General features: G+C 37.7%; 1 protein-coding gene across 2 annotated transcripts in view; it reads left to right on the forward strand.

Annotated features, from left to right (window-relative positions):
• The window catches only part of LOC134744632 (RNA/RNP complex-1-interacting phosphatase), an 83,338-nt gene extending 67,062 nt beyond the window's left edge, over positions 1-16,276 (forward strand). Inside the window, exons 8-9 of one of the 2 annotated variants that reach the window (XM_063678516.1) lie at positions 13,665-13,772; positions 15,113-16,276. In XM_063678516.1, the coding sequence (XP_063534586.1) occupies positions 13,665-13,772; positions 15,113-15,684 (680 nt within the window). In that variant the 3' untranslated portion in view covers positions 15,685-16,276. The remainder of the gene's footprint in view (positions 1-13,664; positions 13,773-15,112) is intronic. The other variant, XM_063678517.1, reaches the window with a different exon arrangement.
• The last annotated feature ends 3,792 nt before the right edge of the window (positions 16,277-20,068 follow it).

A 20,068-nucleotide genomic window follows, 5' to 3' on the forward strand; every position in this document is an offset into this window, starting at 1 on the left:
TTTTTAGTTTGTTGAAATAGAAGAAACGTTAAATTGTTATAAAAGTATGTTCTTTCGGTGGTATGGTAATTTTAACTCATCTTTATATGTTATGTGAATCGCAATTTACCTTGAAGCCTAAAACTAACCTTAACTTTGTGACGAAACCTAAGGTGGATGAGCTTACTGTAATGTGACGAAGCCTGCGCTGTGGATCTGATGGTATACTTTTTTTGAAGTTTTTTGTAATTTATTTAATCGTATGGCGTATATACATAAACATTCTTTATAAAATTGTAATATGTTATTTTTGTAATGATTTTCCTTGATATCTAGCCTGTTACCTAGTGTTAAAAGTATTATCGTAGAGTAAGATGTTATTGAAATGCACCCTCGCCGTTACCTTGCTCTTGCACGTGTTTCCAACATTTCTAAATGTTAGAACTGGCGTCCCGTTCCGCGTGGGAGTCGCTCGCGATGAGGTGTTAATGCACGCCCATTGCCTAATTGTATTGCTTTACGAGACCACCATAAAGGGCATCGTTCAGCGAAGTCTTTATAGACACTAATCGTTATTGCATTGTGCTTCTTCTCGTATAACTATGGCCAAGTGTCGCGCCGGCGTGAATGCGGCCATATAATTTTGTTGGATTGGACATTAAAGTGTTGTGCAATACGATTGTCATGCGTTTAAACTTACACTGAGTTACGAGATTCCGTGGACCTTGTTGCTTTTATTATTTATATTTTTGTAATTTAACCTCCACAAGGTTAATTTCGAAGAATCACATGCTCGATACTTATTCAATTTAAGTTTTGAAGGGTAAAAGCATAACCATGTCGACCTTTAGTAGTCTCGTCAAAATTATGGTTTACTATTACATTCTTGTATGACGCGTTCACGCGTTCATGGAATAACCCACTCCCCACAGTGGTTCAATTTACCGCAATCGGTCTGTCACATCAAAACATTTCAACGCATTGTACAGCAATAGAATCTTATCACTGGCGCTGGACAAAACACACGATTTCAATTAAACTCTGCTTCGTTTTTAATGAGGAATTTATAACGCATCCAGCCATTCAAGACTTATTAAATTTTAGAGTTGCATCTCATTCGCCGCGTCAGCGATGGTCTGGAAATAACAGGGGGCTCTTGTTAGACTGGTTAGAGTACCAGCTCGGGCACTGCCAGCCGCCGCGCTGGGCCCTCGCATCCGGGGTTATCGGCAGCCACGCTTTTAATTACAGTGACACAAATCGTACTTATCGCTGAACTTCTCACGGTGCTCGGCTCAATATTCGGAACGTTCATTAAGTTCTAATTACGAATGGGCGCCCTTGTTTGTCTTGATCACCAAACGTAACTTTTATTAGATTACGTGGGCAGTTTCAATTAATTGTGAGCATAAGATAATCTGTCGGCATTTTCGTTAGTAATGGCCGGTTATCGGCGTCGCTAAGTAGATTGAGTGAGATGTATAATATGCGACTGGTTTGCTACGGTTGACTCTGGATGCTTTAGGGAAATAGGTCGCCTCGAGTGGTTTAAACTGTTCTACATCGGACTGATGGCTTTGAGTGTAATTAAATAATTTGCAGTTTATAGTTAGTTTAATGGGTAATAAGTTGGTTTCCCCTTGACTTTATTTCATGATAGTCATGGTAACTTCGAAGTGGATGACCATGTCTTCATAATATTAGCCCTTCGTCATTCATCAGACCGTTCACTCCATTGCTTTTCACGAGTCAGTATCGCCATGGTGAACGAACTCTGCCTAGAGACCAATCTACGAGTACATTGAACTATTAACGAAAAACGTACAATTACATTTCTGTTATATCTGCAAAACATTAAATTATCGGGTCCTTATGAGTTAGCTCCATGTAAAACATTTGTAACACACCGCCGCGTGGCAAAGCGACGATATTCATATTTCACGCTTTATCTGCGAGGGAATCGCGCGACTCCTGATTTACACGATATCGCATGGCCGGGAACGCCGCTGCAAATGCTACCGTTTACATCATCGGGGTGGTCTATATGTACGTTCGCTGTGTCGCTTATTCAATCATGAAATTTTATTACAATTTTCTAAAGCGGAATATTGCTTGTTAAAATTTTAATAGCATTTGTTTTGTAGATTGCCTTGTTTACTTTTGTAGTAAAAGGCATTTCTTAAGTTACGACTAATATGTTCTGCGAGGCATCTGGCGTGTGTCACAACACTGACGTCTCGCGGTGATAGATGAACCACTCTTCCGTTACGGACAGATGACTTGCCACTTATTGATGTCTCACCGTGCCGATAGCCGATACAGCTTCTTAAGCAGTATCTATTAGATCCCTCTATTAGATTCGTGATCGCAGTTAATGCTTCCTCGCCTGTTTTAACTGCCGGAAACATAATACAAAGAGATATCATTATTTCTGAATAATAACAATTTATGTGGAAGTCTTTTATTTCACTAGTTTAGAACAACGACTAAGTTTTATAGTCGCAATGAAAACAGATACATGGAACAGAAATGATGTTCCTTTCTATAAAATTATTGTGATGACGTCACGCGAAATTGAGTCGGTCGAACCAGAGTTGGGCAGTTTGTTGACATGGAAACTAGATAATATATCGCGGTGCTCGAACAGTTCTGCTGCACTGAGCAGTTTGTAGACAAAGTTGCACTTTTGTACTAGAAGCAGTCCCGAAGACAAATGTTTCGGAGATTTGTTTGACTGTCTATTTCTGAAGTGATAGGGGAGTTTAAGCGTTGTTTGTAATATATGTTATTACTATTGCACAAATTATTAGGTTTCTTTAAAGTTTTACAAATATCTCATATAATGTGGAGATATTTTCTTATGTGTTTTCGTCCTTGACTTACAAGTTACATTGCCATGGAATGGATGCTTGCTAACATAATTTGTAAATTCGATTTTATTTTCGTCTAGTGATTTCATCCGTCCTTGTTATTTATAGTACATTCTTGGGTACTTCAACAGTCTTCTAATCTTCAGTTTATTAACTTTTTCTTTCGATAAATTTGTGTCGTATGTTGCCATACATACCTATGTTGATTTTACACTGACTTAAAGACCTCCGATTACTCAACATAGACATATATATTACTTCGTAAAGACCGGCCTTACGAGCACTACGAATGGGGCCGATACATTGGAGTCAAAATTGCAGTTACACCAGCGCGCTCAGTCGTGTGGCGAATTGCGCAATGGAAAGGCGTCACCATTGGTGTAAACAAAGTATAAGCGTATGCATACAATTCCGACCGAGCACCGATGGCTTTCCACTGCGCCATTCGCCACACGACTCAGCGCGTTGGTGTAACTAAATGCAATTTTGACTCCAATGTATTGGCCCCATTCGTAGTGCTCGTAAGGCCGGTCTTTACGAACTAATATATATGTCTATGTTACTCAAACTTAATCGCTTGCGGTAGCGGTGTCAAGCAAGTACAGTCATCTCTGATAATATGTGTGCAGATAGCTTGACTGCTAACGAGTACTTGCGTTACAACACCTAGAGGCCTTCTAGCGTCGTCGCACTTGGAGCGCCATAACGGCTAGGTTATTATTATTGGTGACTGTCCATTGCATAGACTTTTGTTATTCAACGACTAGTTTATCCTCAAAGCTGTCATTCTGCTGGAACCTAACGCGTGGCGACACAGTTGCTTTGTTAGCAATCTAAGAGTTACCTACTCATAAACGATGAGAGTTGCATTTCAACATAAACAATATTTGCATTATATTAACGAAGTTTTCTGAAAAACGTGTTAACAACACCCCCAACTACTACTGCTTTTAATTATTTAAGGCGGTTAAGCTAATAATATACAAAATTCTTCACAAGTAAATTATACAACATTTGTCAGGTATTTTAATGATATTTAATTGAAACTTAAGTAATGCTCATTCAGTAATCTCAAGAATGTCCAAGGCTTCAAAGACACCAGCGGCCAAGAGAACGATTAACGACAATATATTTTGTTAAATATGTAATCAGTCATGTGATCATCTCGCCGCGCCCACGCCGGCGCCGGCGGCTTGCAATACAATCTTCGAGTACTTGATTTACATGATCACGATCAGTCTACTAGCAAATTGTAGGACGATTTCTTCGATTCTAGAAGTGCCTCTACCCCTAGAGCTTCCATAAACAGAAGATTTCTTCTGATTGATGATTGAGTGCATTTGCACTGCCATTCAAAACCCGGAAAAACGAATGATCAATGATCATACCACTATTAGATCATAAGGTACTACTCTAAGCGCCACTTGCACCACCCCAATAACCCGGGGTTAACCGGTTAAACCGTTAACCCAGTTTCAAATTGTACTGGTAACCATGGTAACTTCAGGTTTAACCGGTTAACCCCGGATAAGTGAATGGTGCAAGTGGCCCTAATTACCCTAATAGATGATGGTTTCTAAAAATGTGATGCCCAGTACCTACACATAACATTAACGGAAGATGCTATTTTAAAACGAATAACGCATGTGATACATATATTTTCCTTTCAATGGCTTAGTTTGAAACTTTCGCGCAAAATCTGAAAGTTACAGTACAAGCGTACAAGCGAATTTGAACAATCACAGTGTAACATCGTCGTTGAGCCATCGCGGTCGCACGAATGCGTGCGGTAAAATCCTAATAAGCCGATTACGATGTAAGAGGGTCGCGCGTAGGCGAACACTCGTATCGATGTCGGCCACAATGCATCGATTGTCGACAATCGATCTGCGACGCGATGCGTCGAGTGGAGTCTTATTGCCGCGGCAATGCAACCGCGTAGAACTGCATATGAACGCAATATGCTCCACACACTTTTACAGTAAAACATTGCTTTAAGTATTAAGAAGCCGTAGTCGATTTTGGAGCAAAAATGTAAAATTGATAGATTTAGTCGTTGAAATTATACACGTTTTGTTACGTAATATCTAAATAACAAGTATTGATTTCTATTAGCACGTCTTCTCATCTTGACTTTTAATAATGAGGTCGCGAGCGTGCGTCACCGGTAATGCATGAAGAGAAGGGGCAGTTTTTAAAAATTCATCAAAAAATCATGGTGGTAAATTATACAAATTGATGTATAAGTATAGTTTCAGCAAATGTTGTAGATTGTTTAAGTATCAAAATTACTTTGAAATTAAGTCGATTTTCAGAGAAATTGTCACTTGTTTTGAAGTAATTTCTGGAGAAAATTGATTTCGTCTAACTTTCATTTACACTACTTCAAAGTCATAATAATAAAAATGTAGTCTGATAAACGTCAAGTACAGGATATGTGTAATACAAAATTACCATGTTTAGCAGTCCAAACTTTACGAAATTTACAAATAAGTGCGACAAAATCAGTGCTTTACGCGCGTTTACCTAAACGTCCATCAGAAAAGCAAACATTACTAATTTTGTGTCTGTTTTCAAAAAACTGATCTGATAAAAGGTAAGATAAGAAGACGTGCTAATAGAAACCAGTACTTGTTATTTCAATTAGGTAACAAAAGGTGTAAAATTTCACGGACTAAATCTATCAATTTTACATTTTTGCGACTAAAATCGACACCGGCCTCTTAAAAGACAAACGAAAATTTATTTTTCACCTCATCAGCTCGAACAAGCCTACTTTCGTCACTCCCTGGACTGAGGAAAGTGCGACTTTCCTCACTCCAGGGAGTGAAACAAAGTAGCTTTTTAATTTAGTGAAGGCCATGAACTGCCACTTCATACTTTTATTAATTTTTTTTTGTTTCTCTGTATTATTCTGTGTAATTCGAAATACATTTTAACCTTTAATATGTTCTCACTACTGAGGTAAAAATTAAGTGTGCAACACGAGAGCAAAGTTATTTTACATCTCGTTTTTTTGAGTCCCTCGCTACGCTCACGATTCTAACTTAGAATCACTCGCTTCGCTCGTGATTCAATTATAGAATCTTTCGCTTTCTCGGGACTCAAAATAAACACTCGCAAGAAAAACCAACTTTCCTCTCTTGTTGTACAAATAACTATTTTCTCCCATACAAAATGCACATGTCCTCGCAACACTTCACTGTAAATAAAAAATCATAACTTTGGTGTAAATTGGCACAGCGTGTTTTTTAAATGACGTCTTTTATACAAACAAAAACTCATTATCAAAATGTTTGTTAAACTGTTTTAACGTATATTTTGTATAACATTATCTTGTGTGGAAAATCGGGGACAAATTTCGTTCCTTTGTATTAGGTACACACCTGTGTTACGCTATTTCACGCGTTTGAAGGAAGAATATGAACGCATGCGTTTATTATTACTTCTTAAAAACTTTAAACCTACGCTGGCGCAAACGCACGTGTCGTCAGCTATATTGGTTTTCGAGCAATGGTCAGAAAATGTGTTTTAGTATTTTGTCGCCAAAAATTGGAAATTTGGATAGCAGTTAAAACTGATAGGCTAACCGTTTTCTACTACTGTTTTCACATTGTTCTATAGATAAATTACTTGGCTATCGGCATGGTATTCGCGAATTCCTGAATTCGACGCCACTTTTATTCTACACGCGGTGAAACATATTTCGGCGTCGATTTTGTCTTCCTTTGTGTGACGTAACACAAAGATTTTCACATACATTTTCTTCATTTTTGTGTCACATTTTTGCATATTTTGTGAATATTTCATTGTGTTACGTACCCTTTTTTTAATTCACTTATCTAGTCACTGTACGCGCAGTCAGCAGTGGGTGTATAACATTGACTAAACGATGGCTTAATTTAAATTTGACAATAGTATTTTCCTTTAGTTCGGAATGCTATGACCTAGTTGTTTTTCGGAATCTTGAATGTAGCTGCATTATTATAGCTTTCAACTACAACATCGCAAATAGGTTCCTTGAACTTTACACCACGAACCGCGAATTTCGCTTTTGTTATTTATACATAGGACCATTGACGTCACTTAAACCTTTTAAGCCAGATCCGACTATCAAACTGCTTTTGTATACAAAAACGTTTTAGTATTCGTTTGCGCTTCTTTGACACATATTGTAAAACGTTATTATCATAGTTTATAGGCGCCTGTCTGAACGTTGCCAAGTCTATAGCTGGTCCTTCTATTACGCAATGAGATGCATCACAAATATCGTTATTATAATTACGTAACGCCCTCTTTTGATACCTTTTGTCTGTTTGTCTGCCCGTGCGCACTGTTACCAGTGTTGTGTTTATTCACTATCGAATTTATTACATTTTAAATGTTACAACGCTTTCTATGCTAAGTGCCTTACAAGTAGTTGCATTGTGGCTTATTGTATATCTTCGGTTACTTCGGTACGATTTACATGTGAATCAGTAACTAATATTACCTGTGCGGGCCGATAACTAATATCGATGTCCTCGAGCAAATACTTGCTTTATTTATGTACACATTTAAAAAATAATTATGGATATTGATTTTATAGTTTATACATTATTATACTATAACGATGTAAAATCTGTCTGTCAGTTAATTGATTGCTGTATTACTACTACTATAAATACCTACTTATCTTCGGCCATATCACACAAGAGTCCGTGGTAATAGCGGTATAGTTCCGATGAGGTCCTTCCTTTAACGTAATTTATGGCAATGTATAAAGCACTGCACAATTGCACATCTGTTATGGCGGTCGCATCAGTAATCACCGCGTTGTTTGTTTCTTTAATTGAAAACGGACCCGCTCGTTAATTAAGTTGCTGGCGAAAGCCTTGATGGATTGTTGTAAATGGAAATCCTTTTTTCATTTAGCATGCATTTGCATGTGTAATGCATCAAACGTACCTCTTGGCCGCGGCGTGGGAATTCTGCGTCGACATTGAAGGTTTTGTTCGCTTTTTGTCTCGTGCTAAGACGGGTGACGTGCGTGTTGTGAGATATGCGCGCGCGTTGCCTAGCGCAGGGATTTACGCGTCTTTCTTATTGCCATTAATTCCTCTTGTCACAGATGTAATTTGTTTCACGACTTGTTTCTTTAGACGCTTTCAAAGACTGCAGCGCAGCCGTAACTATACAGTTACAGCTTGAAAGCCGAAGCATAAATGTGAGGAAAGTTCTCTACATGACACTGATCGTCAAAAATTTCATAATAAAGGTGACGCCGAATGTCCCTTTTAGTAACTACAGGCTGATTCAAAAGACGTGAGCATGATCAACACTGCGCATTTCGTAAATTACAAGCAACTGCTTCGTATCAGTATTAGTGAGATTAACGTTAATTTTTAAGTCGCGTTGAAAAAACAAGGTTATTAATTTATTTACGACATGCATGGTCGCCCGACTATTAGAATAAGTACTAAACTACTACTCTGTGTCAAATTGAGTGTCATCACTTCATCACTGTCATCAGAGTCTGGCTTTTGAAAACTCATCTCACTCAAGTTTGATAGTTTAATTTCTTCATAATCAAAATGTTGTCATTACGGTTAAAGAGGTTTTATGTTTATTAATTAGGTGTTGTAGGGTGACCATGATTGTAGAGAATTCAATTAGTCCTCACCAAAAAGTAAAAAAATAGAAAAAAAATGGCGGTTTTTTCCCCCAAAAAGTTACTGAGTGTGCAGGATTAGTCCTGCTCACGTCTCATGAATCAACCTGTATAATTATATTCCTTAAATACTTAAAAAAGTTCTGTCTTAGATGTGGACGGTACTGCGATGTTAAGGTGCTATAAATTAGTTAACGAACTCGTGGCATGAGCTGATAGTGGCCACGTGAAGCGTAAACGCCCCGTGGCACGCGATGTGGCGCCAACGCTGTAATCTTTACTTTTTACATGATTATTTAGCCACGCGATTTTAGCCGATAAAACATCGACATAAGGTCCGTGCTCGATAAATACTACTATCCACGAATTATACAAAATCTTAATCCAAAGTGCGACGAATTCTTAATTCTGCGTGAAATCAATGCGTACATGTTAATTTGTACAGTTGAACCAAGTTGAACTGTTTGTTTTTTTTTTCTAAGATCCGTATGCGTTTTATGAATACTAAAAACCGGATTTACTTGTGTTTAATGTACTGAATACTGATTAATAATAAAATAAAAAAAATATAAAAAAAATACTGATTGATAATTGAAACATGTTTTTTCTTAAGTAGAGATCTGAATTTAATAATCATCAATATTGGAAATTATAATACCTAAGGTAGGTATAGGTAAAAAACTTAAGTAAAGATCCTCATAGGCAGTAGTAAAATGGTCGGATAGATAGTGATACAGTAGCGGCAAAAAATCTATCATATTGCTATTTTTATGCAGGCTATTTTTATTTTTTTATCATATAAACAATGATTGTATCATCATCACGCATCTCGATGCGCTGCATCAAGATGCGAACCGGAAGTAGTAGTAGGTGTTTTATTTTAAATGAGATATTTATTTGCACACTACATTAAAAATAAAATACAGAATTTGAGAAAATCTTAAAAAATAATATAGTTACATGTAAAAAATCCGCAACGCAGGCTTCGTCAGGTGGCTACAAATGCAAATCAGCAACATGCTTCATTCCAAAAATACCAATGATGATATCCGCAACAGGCCTCGTCATTTTTTTTTGTTAAATTGTAATTTTAAATATATAAGTATTGATTTTTAACTGTTATTTCTACTTTTAACTTTTTACACTTTTGTCTCATTTTTCATCTTATAGGTAATTCTGTGTTATATATGGTTGCTTGCCTGAAATAAAATCATTTTTTTTATTTTATTTATCACGACTATATATATACTTACGTCCGATTGCACGTGGCAATAGGCAGCCACGTTAGCACAATGCGGATTGGGGACTTCACACACACCAAGCTTAAATCGAATCATTACTTTACAATAAGCCGTTTTTGAGAAATTACCAAAAAAATATGCAAATGTATCTGAAAAAATATGATAGATTATTTGCCGCTACTGTAGGTAGGTAAGTTTTACAATTCAAATACCTCACTATTATATGTTTTAAATTTGGAAGATAGCGTAAGGATTTTCAGACCAGTGAACGGAAATAAAACATGGAAGCCGTGTCTGAGAAAATTACCGTTCAAATTCTCGGGACAATTAGTACCTTGGAGGATATAACCAACGGAGACGCCAGGCGTCTGTAATTTGCTGTACAAAAAAGTCTACAAGTTTTTGCGGGGAAGGGGAACGTCAAATGTATACGTAACGTCAAAATAGCCATGTCAGATAAAAGTCCATACATTGTGTATAGTAATACCATTGGCCGACTATTTTCGACAGAGGGGAACGCCTGTTAATGGCTACTCCGTTTGGTTATATCCTCTAAAATTAGCACACGTACATAATTACGCATATATTTAAATAAAGACGATATATATATATAGAGCCTGTAATCAGAACTGGTAAATGAAATAATAGTCGATCTCTTTTACACTAATGTACACAACTATTAATGCATATAATGTCAATAAACTACCAATCAGCGACATTAATCCGCTAATAACCCAAACATTGCCTAATGACCGTCTAATATAAAATGTGTTTTTAGAAACCAGTTGGTTTTAGAAAAAATATTAAAAATTAAACCAACTTCGTTTTGCTGTTACAAAATGGTAGTCAGTCAGTACAGATTTTATGGTGGTCATGCTGGATGCATTGTCTATGCCATGATGACTGTACGCGGGGACGCGGCATGCACGCAAGAAATGATACAATTCCAAACCGCCAACCATCCAGCAATTACCCGCAAGTTTCGCCAAAGTTACCTTCCCGCAGTCTTCCTGAGGAAGTGTCAAACCGCGAGCGCGCTTCCTCCCACCCCACAGGGGTGCGTAGGGGCGCGAGCGGGAGTCAACGACCCCCGCCGATATTTGCGGTGCGATTTTGAAGACGCAAACACGAGTCTTTCGTTTATTTTTCCACTGAAAGCCAGGGATCGATCGTGCTTCGCTTTGTCTCGGTGTTTTTAAAACGTTTTCGATATGTGATTCTATTTCTTACCTGATTTATGCATGGAAAGTTTTTAAGAATGATTCAACGCTGTCTTGGCTTTCTGCGGAAATAAGTTATGTGTCTGTAAATTGATGTTTTCATTTTCTTGTCTAGAATATAGATGAATACATTGCAACCGGGAGAAGAGAGCTTTGCCGAGTTCCGAGCACTAAAATAGGCATTTTTTAAATCTTCCGTTTAGGCCTAGTTTGCGTTTTTAACCGACTTCAATTTCATAGAAGGAGGAGGTTCTGTATTCGGTTGTGGCTATTTTTTTTTTTTTTTTTTTTATGTATGTTCACCGATTATTCCGAGACCCGTGGTCCGATTTGAGTAATTCTTTTTTTGTTCGAAAGGAGCTACTTCCAAGTTGGTCCCATATTAATCTGGTTCTGATCTGATGATGGGATCCCTGAGGAATTGAGGGAATTCCTCAATTTTTAAAGGCACATGTATAGTGATTTGGGTGTTTTCATAAGCAACTTGAGCATTTTCTCTCGAAAACGACCAATTTGATGAAGTGGACCTGATGATGATGATTGTTTTGAAGATAGTGATGATGATTTTTTTAATGTAGGATGTTCAGCGATTACTCCGAGACCCGTGGTCCGACTTGAACAATTCTTTTTTTGTTTGAAAGGAACTACCACCAAGGTGATTCCACATTAATCTGGTGCTGTTCTGATGATGGGATCCATGAGGAATTGAGGGAACTCCTCAATTTTTAAAGGCACATGTAAGGTGATTTGGTCGTTTTCTTAAGCAACTTGATCATTTTTTCTAGAAAACCACCAATTTGATGAAGTGGAGCTGATGTTGATGATTGTTTTGATGATAATGATTTCAGCGATTACTCCGGCACCCATGATCCGATTTGAGTTATTCTTTTTCTGTTTGAAAGAAGTTACCTCTCCAAGGTGTTTTCGTAATATTTTTGGTTTTGATCTGATGATGGAATCCGTGAGGAATTGAGGGAACTCCTCAATTTTTAAAGGCACGTGTATGGTAATTTCGGTGTTTTCTAAAGTAACTCAAGCATTTCCTCACCAATACCACCAATTTGATGTAGTGCAACTGTAGCCTAACCACGAGTTTGGCACTAAATATTCTTCGTAACTTACTTTGTACACTAATACGCCAGTACGAGCGAGATGCATAAACAGTAAGTTACGCACACGATAGCGAATATATCAATGTCAAACTCGTGGTAAGCCTACTGATAACTTCCCTCGTATGTGTATTATGATTTTTGATGTAGGTAGTGTTGGAAACAACCAAAGAGACTGAGAGGTGAAGGTAGAGGGTATTAGTGTTTGGGGGGTTTGAGGTTGGGGGTTGAGGGGAGGTGAGTTGATGGGTCGGAGACTGAGGGGTTGGGAGTTAAGGGATTGGGGGTTAGGGTTAGGACTTAAGGGGTCTGGGGTTAGGGGTCGGGGAATGGCGGTTGAAGGGTTGGTGGTTTAGGGTCGAGGGGTTCAGTGATCAGGGGTTGATGTGCTGTGAGGTTGAGTGATCGGGGGGTTTGAGGGATTGGGTCAGTGGCGGGGCGGAGAATGGATTTACTGACAGGAATGATTTCCCAGACGGACTGGAGGAAAATTCTGATTATTTAATAAAGTTTACGAATTTACAGATAAACATGATTATGTTTTTCATTCATGCGTCACGCTCTTAACAATGTCTTAAAACTAAAAATGGAAAAATAAAAACGTTTATAAAAAAAAGATAAACCGACTTCAAAAAGGATGAAATAAAATATTATCCTTTTTAGGGTTCCGTGTTTAAGTATATGCGTTACCAACTGATATGTTTGAAGTCGGTGCCAAGCCAAGTACTCCAAGTAGTAACAATACCAGTCAAAAATAATCAGCTTTATGTCTATAAATCCCATTACAACTGTACAAATGTTATAAACGTGAAAGCAATTATGTCTGCCTCTTTGCTACCTTTTCATGGCTAAACAACTGAACCGCTTTAGCTGAAATTTTGCATGAAGGTTCCTTGAACTGTTTTATATTTTGAAATGTAGTCCTCTGGATAAGCGACAGAAAATAACTCAGTCCCAATCCCACACTTGCGTGCTATGACTTTTTAAGAATTAGTAAGAAATGCTTTTTAAAAAAATACGACGACAAAACGTATTAGATTTACACTAATGTGCCGACAAGCATGGTACGAACTGCGCCAAGAAGGTTCAACCGTGTGTTCTGTTCTGAGGTGTACAGGAAGTTCGTTTATTGTCGTCGTGTAACGCTGCGTCTTACATAGGCGAACACTCGCGAACACGAAGCGAAGCGACGCGGCACGGCGCGGCCGGCCCAATTCGTTCGCGTTCGCAACGAGATCGCCCACGTAGGACACTTCTATATAGGTATCAAAGGATTAATTAAGGCGCCGTGCCGCGCCGCTTCGCATTCGCGTGTTGTTCGCCTACGTAGTACGCTGCATTAGGTAATCCAACGTACATACTTATATAGCCGCATCTTTATCGAATTGCACCAAAATCCCTATGAATATATGGTTTAAAATTTGGCTTGGCACCGACTTCAAACATATCAGTTGGTAACGCATATACTTAAACACGGAACCCTAAAAAGGATAATATTTTATTTCATCCTTTTTGAAGTCGGTTTATCTTTTTTTTATAAAAGTTTTTAAGATGCACTGTCAAGTATGGGATTAACACATGACTGTTGTCCACAGACATCCTGATCGGCGTACACTGCACGCATGGGCTCAATAGGACAGGTTACATGGTCTGTCGGTATATGCGCGATCGTCTCGGGATACAGGCCGACGATGCCATCAGCAGTAAGTCTGTTCTTAACAATCTTCATTTGAAAGTCCTCGGTACATGACAGCCTAGGTTTCTCAAGTGGCCTTAATAAATTCAAACATTATGACGACCGGTCTGGCCTAGTGGGTAGTGACAGTGACTCTGCCTGTGAAACCGATGGTCCTGGGTTCGAATCCCGGTAAGGGCAATTATTTGTGTGATGAGCACAAATATTTGTTCCTGAGTCATGGGTGTTTTCTATGTATTTAAGTATTTATATATTATATATATCGTTGTCTGAGTACCCATAACACAAGCCTCCTTGGTCTTACCGTGGGACTTAGTCAGTCTGTGTAAGAATGTCCTATAATATTTATTTTATTATTATTATTTATTTACTTTTATCTTTTATTATGATGTTGTACAAGTATACATAAGAGTCTGCAAAGTACCAGCTTGAGGCGCTCGAGTCAGTTGAGAGGAGGGCCAAGAGAATCATCAATGACAGCAATCTGACGAATGCTGGACTCCAAAGTCTGAAGCATCGTCGCAAGGTTGCCAGCCTGTCGATCTTTTATAGGATACATGAGTCTGCAAAGTACCAGCTTGAGGCGCTCGAGTCAGTTGAGAGGAGGGCCAAGAGAATCATCAATGACAGCAATCTGACGAATGCTGGACTCCAAAGTCTGGAGCATCGTCGCAAGGTTGCCAGCCTGTCGATCTTTTATAGGATACATTTCGGAGAGTGTGCCGAGGAACTGCACAACCTTTTTCCTCTGTCCCATTTTTACCATCGGACTACAAGACAAACGGCACTCCGGCATCGCTTCATGGTAGGAATTCCAAAAATACGCACGAAGCGTTTTGCTTCCACATTTCTTCTGCGAACTGCCAAGGAGTGGAACGCCCTGCCCGAGTCTGTGTTTTCGCATGAGTACAATCTGGGGCTCTTCAAGGCAAGAGTTAATAGGTATCTCATAAGTAAGCGTGCTCCACCGTAGACCGCATCATCACTTATCATCAGGTGGGATCGTGGTCAAATTCATCATTAAAAAAAATAAAGAGCATTCATGCAACAGAATTTGACCCGTCGAAGTTCTGTGCTACGCCAAGTGAGTGCGTAAACATGGGCCTTACATGCAGTTTGGAGGTCCAAGTGTTGTAAACAGTATAGAGATGCTACGTTACTACTTACTATTTTATTAACTTAAAGCTACATACTCTGTTTTGCTTCATTATATGCTGAACTTTTTTTTATCTATCAAGTAACCGACCAATTTAACCAGAAGCAAGCATCTTCGAACATAAAATTTTGAACATCACAATAGGACTCCCAGCTTACCTATGTTACTTTAATGCACATTTATTGTTACAGGGTTTGAAAAGGCCAGAGGTTACAAGATCGAACGTGAAAACTACGTAGCAGATCTTTTGGGAAAGAAGGCTCCTCCTCCTGACGTCGGCAAGCAAGATACTATGATAAAACCGATCAACGACCATGACCAAGAGGATGACGCTTCCAAACCCAGACATAACAAACGATGGGGATTTAGTAATCGGTCTGGTTATAGCAATCAGGCTGGGCGTGATAATTGGCGGAAACGTGACCATCGTTCGGGTAATGATAATGATTCGGGATATGGCAATCGATGGGGTAATGACAACCAGTCGAGGTATGACAATAGGTCAGAACATGATAATGAATCGGGATATACTAATCGGTCGGGATCTGGTAATCGGTACGATAAACGATCTGTACAATACAGGTCGCCTCTAGACCAATGTTACGATAGTCAGCATCAAGACGAAGAACAGTATAATGGGTTCAGGAAACGATTTAAATATAACCCTTTCAATCGTAATCAAAATGGAAACAACAGTAATGATAATACCTCAGGTAGTAGTAGCAAATGGGATATGTCGGGAGCGTCTCATAGACCTCGTTAGATAAGGTATGTATTAAGCAATATAAAAGTTTGACGGTTAGATGACATCGGTATACATAATTATTTTGACGCACGGATCTATGACCAGTCATAAACAATGTCAAACAAAATGGCAATATAATTTGTTCAAATTTAAAATTGCCAATTTAAATAAGTAAGGTATACGGGACATCCGTACAAACAAAAAGCATAATAAATTTCCATGTTTGTATAATTAGTTTAATAATCAGCTGCTGGACGGTATTTTTTTTACATACAACATTTATAGATGTTTTTTTTTAACATGAGCGCGCATATGTTATCAAATCGGCACTTCGCTCCTTGTCCATAATATTGGTGCGCCTTTTTCAATGAATTTAAATTGGCTGTTTATCACATGTGTGTTCATATTGTATATAACCTATCTGTTCGATGATGCTAGTATAAATTCTAATGTTATGATTTTGTTTTATATCACCATTTAGTCTATTCTGCTCAGTTTGTTAGCTTGAAAGTGAGACCTGTGACCTGTTTATCCAAATTTAATCTTTAAAGTGAGTATTTGTTTATTACCCGAAAAAAAACAAAGAACTATTTGAAGAATTAAATGCAATTACAATTTTACTGTTTTATATTTTACCCTTCCATGTCGATTTTAAAGACAAAATTCATAAACGGTGTAGGATTTAAATTTATACCCATTAATACTAACAGGTAAAACTCGACACGACATGATTGAATGAAACAAGGCGCCAAATATCTGCCACCGTGAAATACTTTTCCAAATAGGGATATGATATATCTCTATACAGTTCACGTACTGTATACAGTTCACGTTCAAATGTATCGACCACAGTCTAATTGGTCTACATTATAGAAACGTCATTTTTTGTTAAATTTTTAAAGAATGGTACCTTGAGCTACCTACCTACCTATATACTTTTGACGCCTAGTCTGATCCGTCACTTTTGATGCTGACTGTACCTGATTCAGCTAGGCAATGAATGTTTTTAATTTCTCTATACATCTAACATATATTAGGGCACAAGTAACATAGATGAGGGTAGGAACTCATTTAATAGTGGACCAACCATTACCAAACTCTAGTATGTAGTAGAAACTCTCTAGCTTAAAACAAGACCTCAATTCAAAATGCAAGTATATAATTTAAAAGAATTATTTTCATAAAGCATTCGAAGGTGCTCTCTATTTCATTATCAGCATCGTCGAGTGCATGAGAACAAGTCTTATTAGGGTGAAATTGGTGGCCACGTAACAGAGCACCGCGCGTGCTCGATGGTATCGGTGGCCAGATTGGTGCCACCGCGATGAATGACAGATGCCTGTTGAGCCTTGTTTTTTACTGTCAAAACTTTAAAATATTTGTAATATTTTGAAATTACCCCTAAGTATACATTTGTTTGGCACGCTATAAGTTTTTTATTACTTGCGAACTGCAAATTCGTGTTAATCATTTTCCCTTCCAAAGTTTAGAGATAAATCCTGTCGGTAAATTTTCCCTGCCTCCCTTACCCGTTGTGGCGTTTTAAAAAGTTTAATAAATTATCTGTCTGTCTTCGAATGAAGAGAACAGGTGTTAATGTAACTCGCTGTTGCATTAGGCAACGTTATTGATGCTCGCAGTTCGCGTGATGATTCAGAATTTTAAGAATTCCCAATTCTAAGGTAAAGTGCATTATGATTCGGAGGTTTCTTCGAAGTTGTAGGTAATTAAGATTATGATATTCTCGATAAACCATGATTCATTGTTTATTCCTAATAAGTCACATCGTTGTAATGTAACAATGTTACAAACATTTAATGATGCAGTGCGTGTATGATAAAAATGCTCTTAACTAATGTTCTGTGCAATAAAGGTTGCCCTCCACCTGCGGAGATGCCCTTCTGATTGCGTTTTCGAAACATCTCGTGCAAGCATCCGGCTACTAAAATAGTACAAGTAAAGTTTATGCGATAGGTAGATGACATAAATTATACAACTGAATGCTTTGTTTTGGGTGGAGAATAAAAATCTATTTCATGATTTAAAAATGTATATTAAAAATTGTTGGTGCCTATTGCAATTTTTTTAAAGATACCTGCGGCCGTAGCACGGTCGCATTTTTACCGCTTGTCGCCATGCCTGTCACGTTCTAACAAGTATGTAAGTGCAAAAGTGACGAGCATAGTGACAGGCGATAAAAATAGAACCATGCTGCGCCCGCTGTACCCAATTTAGAATAGGAGGCACCCTTATTAATTTATTTATACGTTAACGGTAAATCTTTTCAATATACATACAAAACCAAAAGAAACAACCAACTGTCATGGCAATGCTAATGAAAATATCAGTGTCAACGTCAAGGAATACTGTACGTTTTAATAATTTATTTACCTACTGATTCAACGTTTTATCTACCGATTTTACTACAGCGCCTGTGATATAATCAACGACCCTACGACATATGAGTGGCTAATACTGGGGGCCTACCGCGCAAACCGAAATTCGCAAATTGCGGCGATCTTTCTCTTTTACTCCAATGAAAGCGTAATTAGAGTGACAGAGAAAGATGCCCCGCAATTTGCGAACTTGGATTTTCGCGGTTATAGTCCTGAACTGGCAAGAAAATCAAGCACGTGGGTCCAGGATAACGTCGCCGCCGACAGTTTCGCGGTCAGTAAGTATTAATAGTCTTCTTTACATATACCCTTTATCTTGGCCATAGGGCGGGCGGGTGTCGTTAAGGTAAAAATGTATCTTCGTTACGTTCTCGCATTTCAAAACTTTTCTGTTTATACGGAAACTTTCACTAAGACATCCCATTAGTTCTATAGGAATTAACTCAGGGCTCTTTAACTAAAACAGTACGTGCTGCATGTTTTCTTCGTCAGAAATAAAGCTTGTCTTTAGATTGTTGATATGATTTAAAACTACTCGTTTGCTTCACTGCTTTAAAAGCAAAAACTTTTCTTTTTGTCATTTTGTACTGTTAAATGTTGCTGCCGGTGCCATTCACGATTCTAACATTTGCTTAAAAATCGCCTTCTTACTTAGTTAATGTTAGGTACATATTTGTTTTGTTTTTATTTCTTATGTTTTATTTTAATGGTATTTTAGACAAGACGACATTTACTTGCAATAAGTATACTTAATATGCACATATTATGTACATTATTCTTGATATAATTAAAAAGATAAAAGGTTTCTTGATTGCTTTTGTAAACATTAACTAGCAGAAAATTAAGATTAATAATCGGATTAATGGCGTCGAGTTACTTTTGTCGTTGAATTCTACCAATAAATGAATGAGATATAACAACAAGTAAAAACTTTATTCTGAAAACAAAGTTCATTAAATCGTGGCTATGTTTTTTTGAATAAAATTAACATGTGTTTAGTTTGTACTGTTTACCAATACTTAACTAATGTAGTAGATAAGTCTGTTCCGTAGTGACTAGTGGTAGTCAGGTGCACCATACCGCTCGAGGTTGTCCCTGATTTATTTGCTGTCGATACGTGGCAACTTTCTCAACTCGTAGTTTGTATTATTGCTCTATTGTTTGCCTTCCAGCTGTATAGTCGAGTGCATTACAGTTGAAGCATAATAGTTATTTGTTATACAAGGGTGCAAAGTTGTATTTTACCCGCGAGTGTGGAATTGAAACACGAGAAGTAAAATACATTTGCACCCGTGTGTAACACAAAACTTTTTCCCTCACTATAGCGAGGAAAGTGCAACATCCACAGGCGTTAGATCATCTTCATCACTGGAATCACTAATTTTTTTACGATAATACGATATTATAACAGAAACTCTGGAAGTTGTGAATTTTTACGTATCAGTCGGTGAGAAAATTTTTGTTGACAATGTTGACATTTCTGACGATGCGTTTTGAAATTGCATCGACTCAACTTGTGCGTTCAGAATAACATTCAACATCATTTAAAAAAAACAAATGTTTCTTATGTAATTTAAGGTTTAAGTATTACTTAAAATCATTAAATAAAGCTAAATTTGGTATTTTTTATTAAATTCTCAAACCATTTATTTATGATAATTAATATCGAACGAACCATTATTATGAGCGTTTTACGTTTTGTTATCTGTCAAAACTATCAAAACCTACTTAAACACGCTCCATCCAAGGTCAAATTACTTTCCCCACTAGTGGATAAAATGCGTTTTTCCCCGCTAGTTTTAAAGGATAAAAGACGGCTTTCCGAGCTAGTGAGGGGAAAAAACTTTATCGAAAATACGATTCAACTTAACAAAATATACACGTCTTGGTTAAACTAAGTAAAATTTTGATATCGATTACCTATCTGACTGACTGACTGTACTCATAGATAGATGACAAGCGCTCTGTGCGTTAATAATTCGCTAAATTCAGTTGTAACTACACCG

This window comes from Cydia strobilella, chromosome 10, assembly GCF_947568885.1.
Source record: "Cydia strobilella chromosome 10, ilCydStro3.1, whole genome shotgun sequence".
NCBI lineage: Eukaryota > Metazoa > Arthropoda > Insecta > Lepidoptera > Tortricidae > Cydia > Cydia strobilella.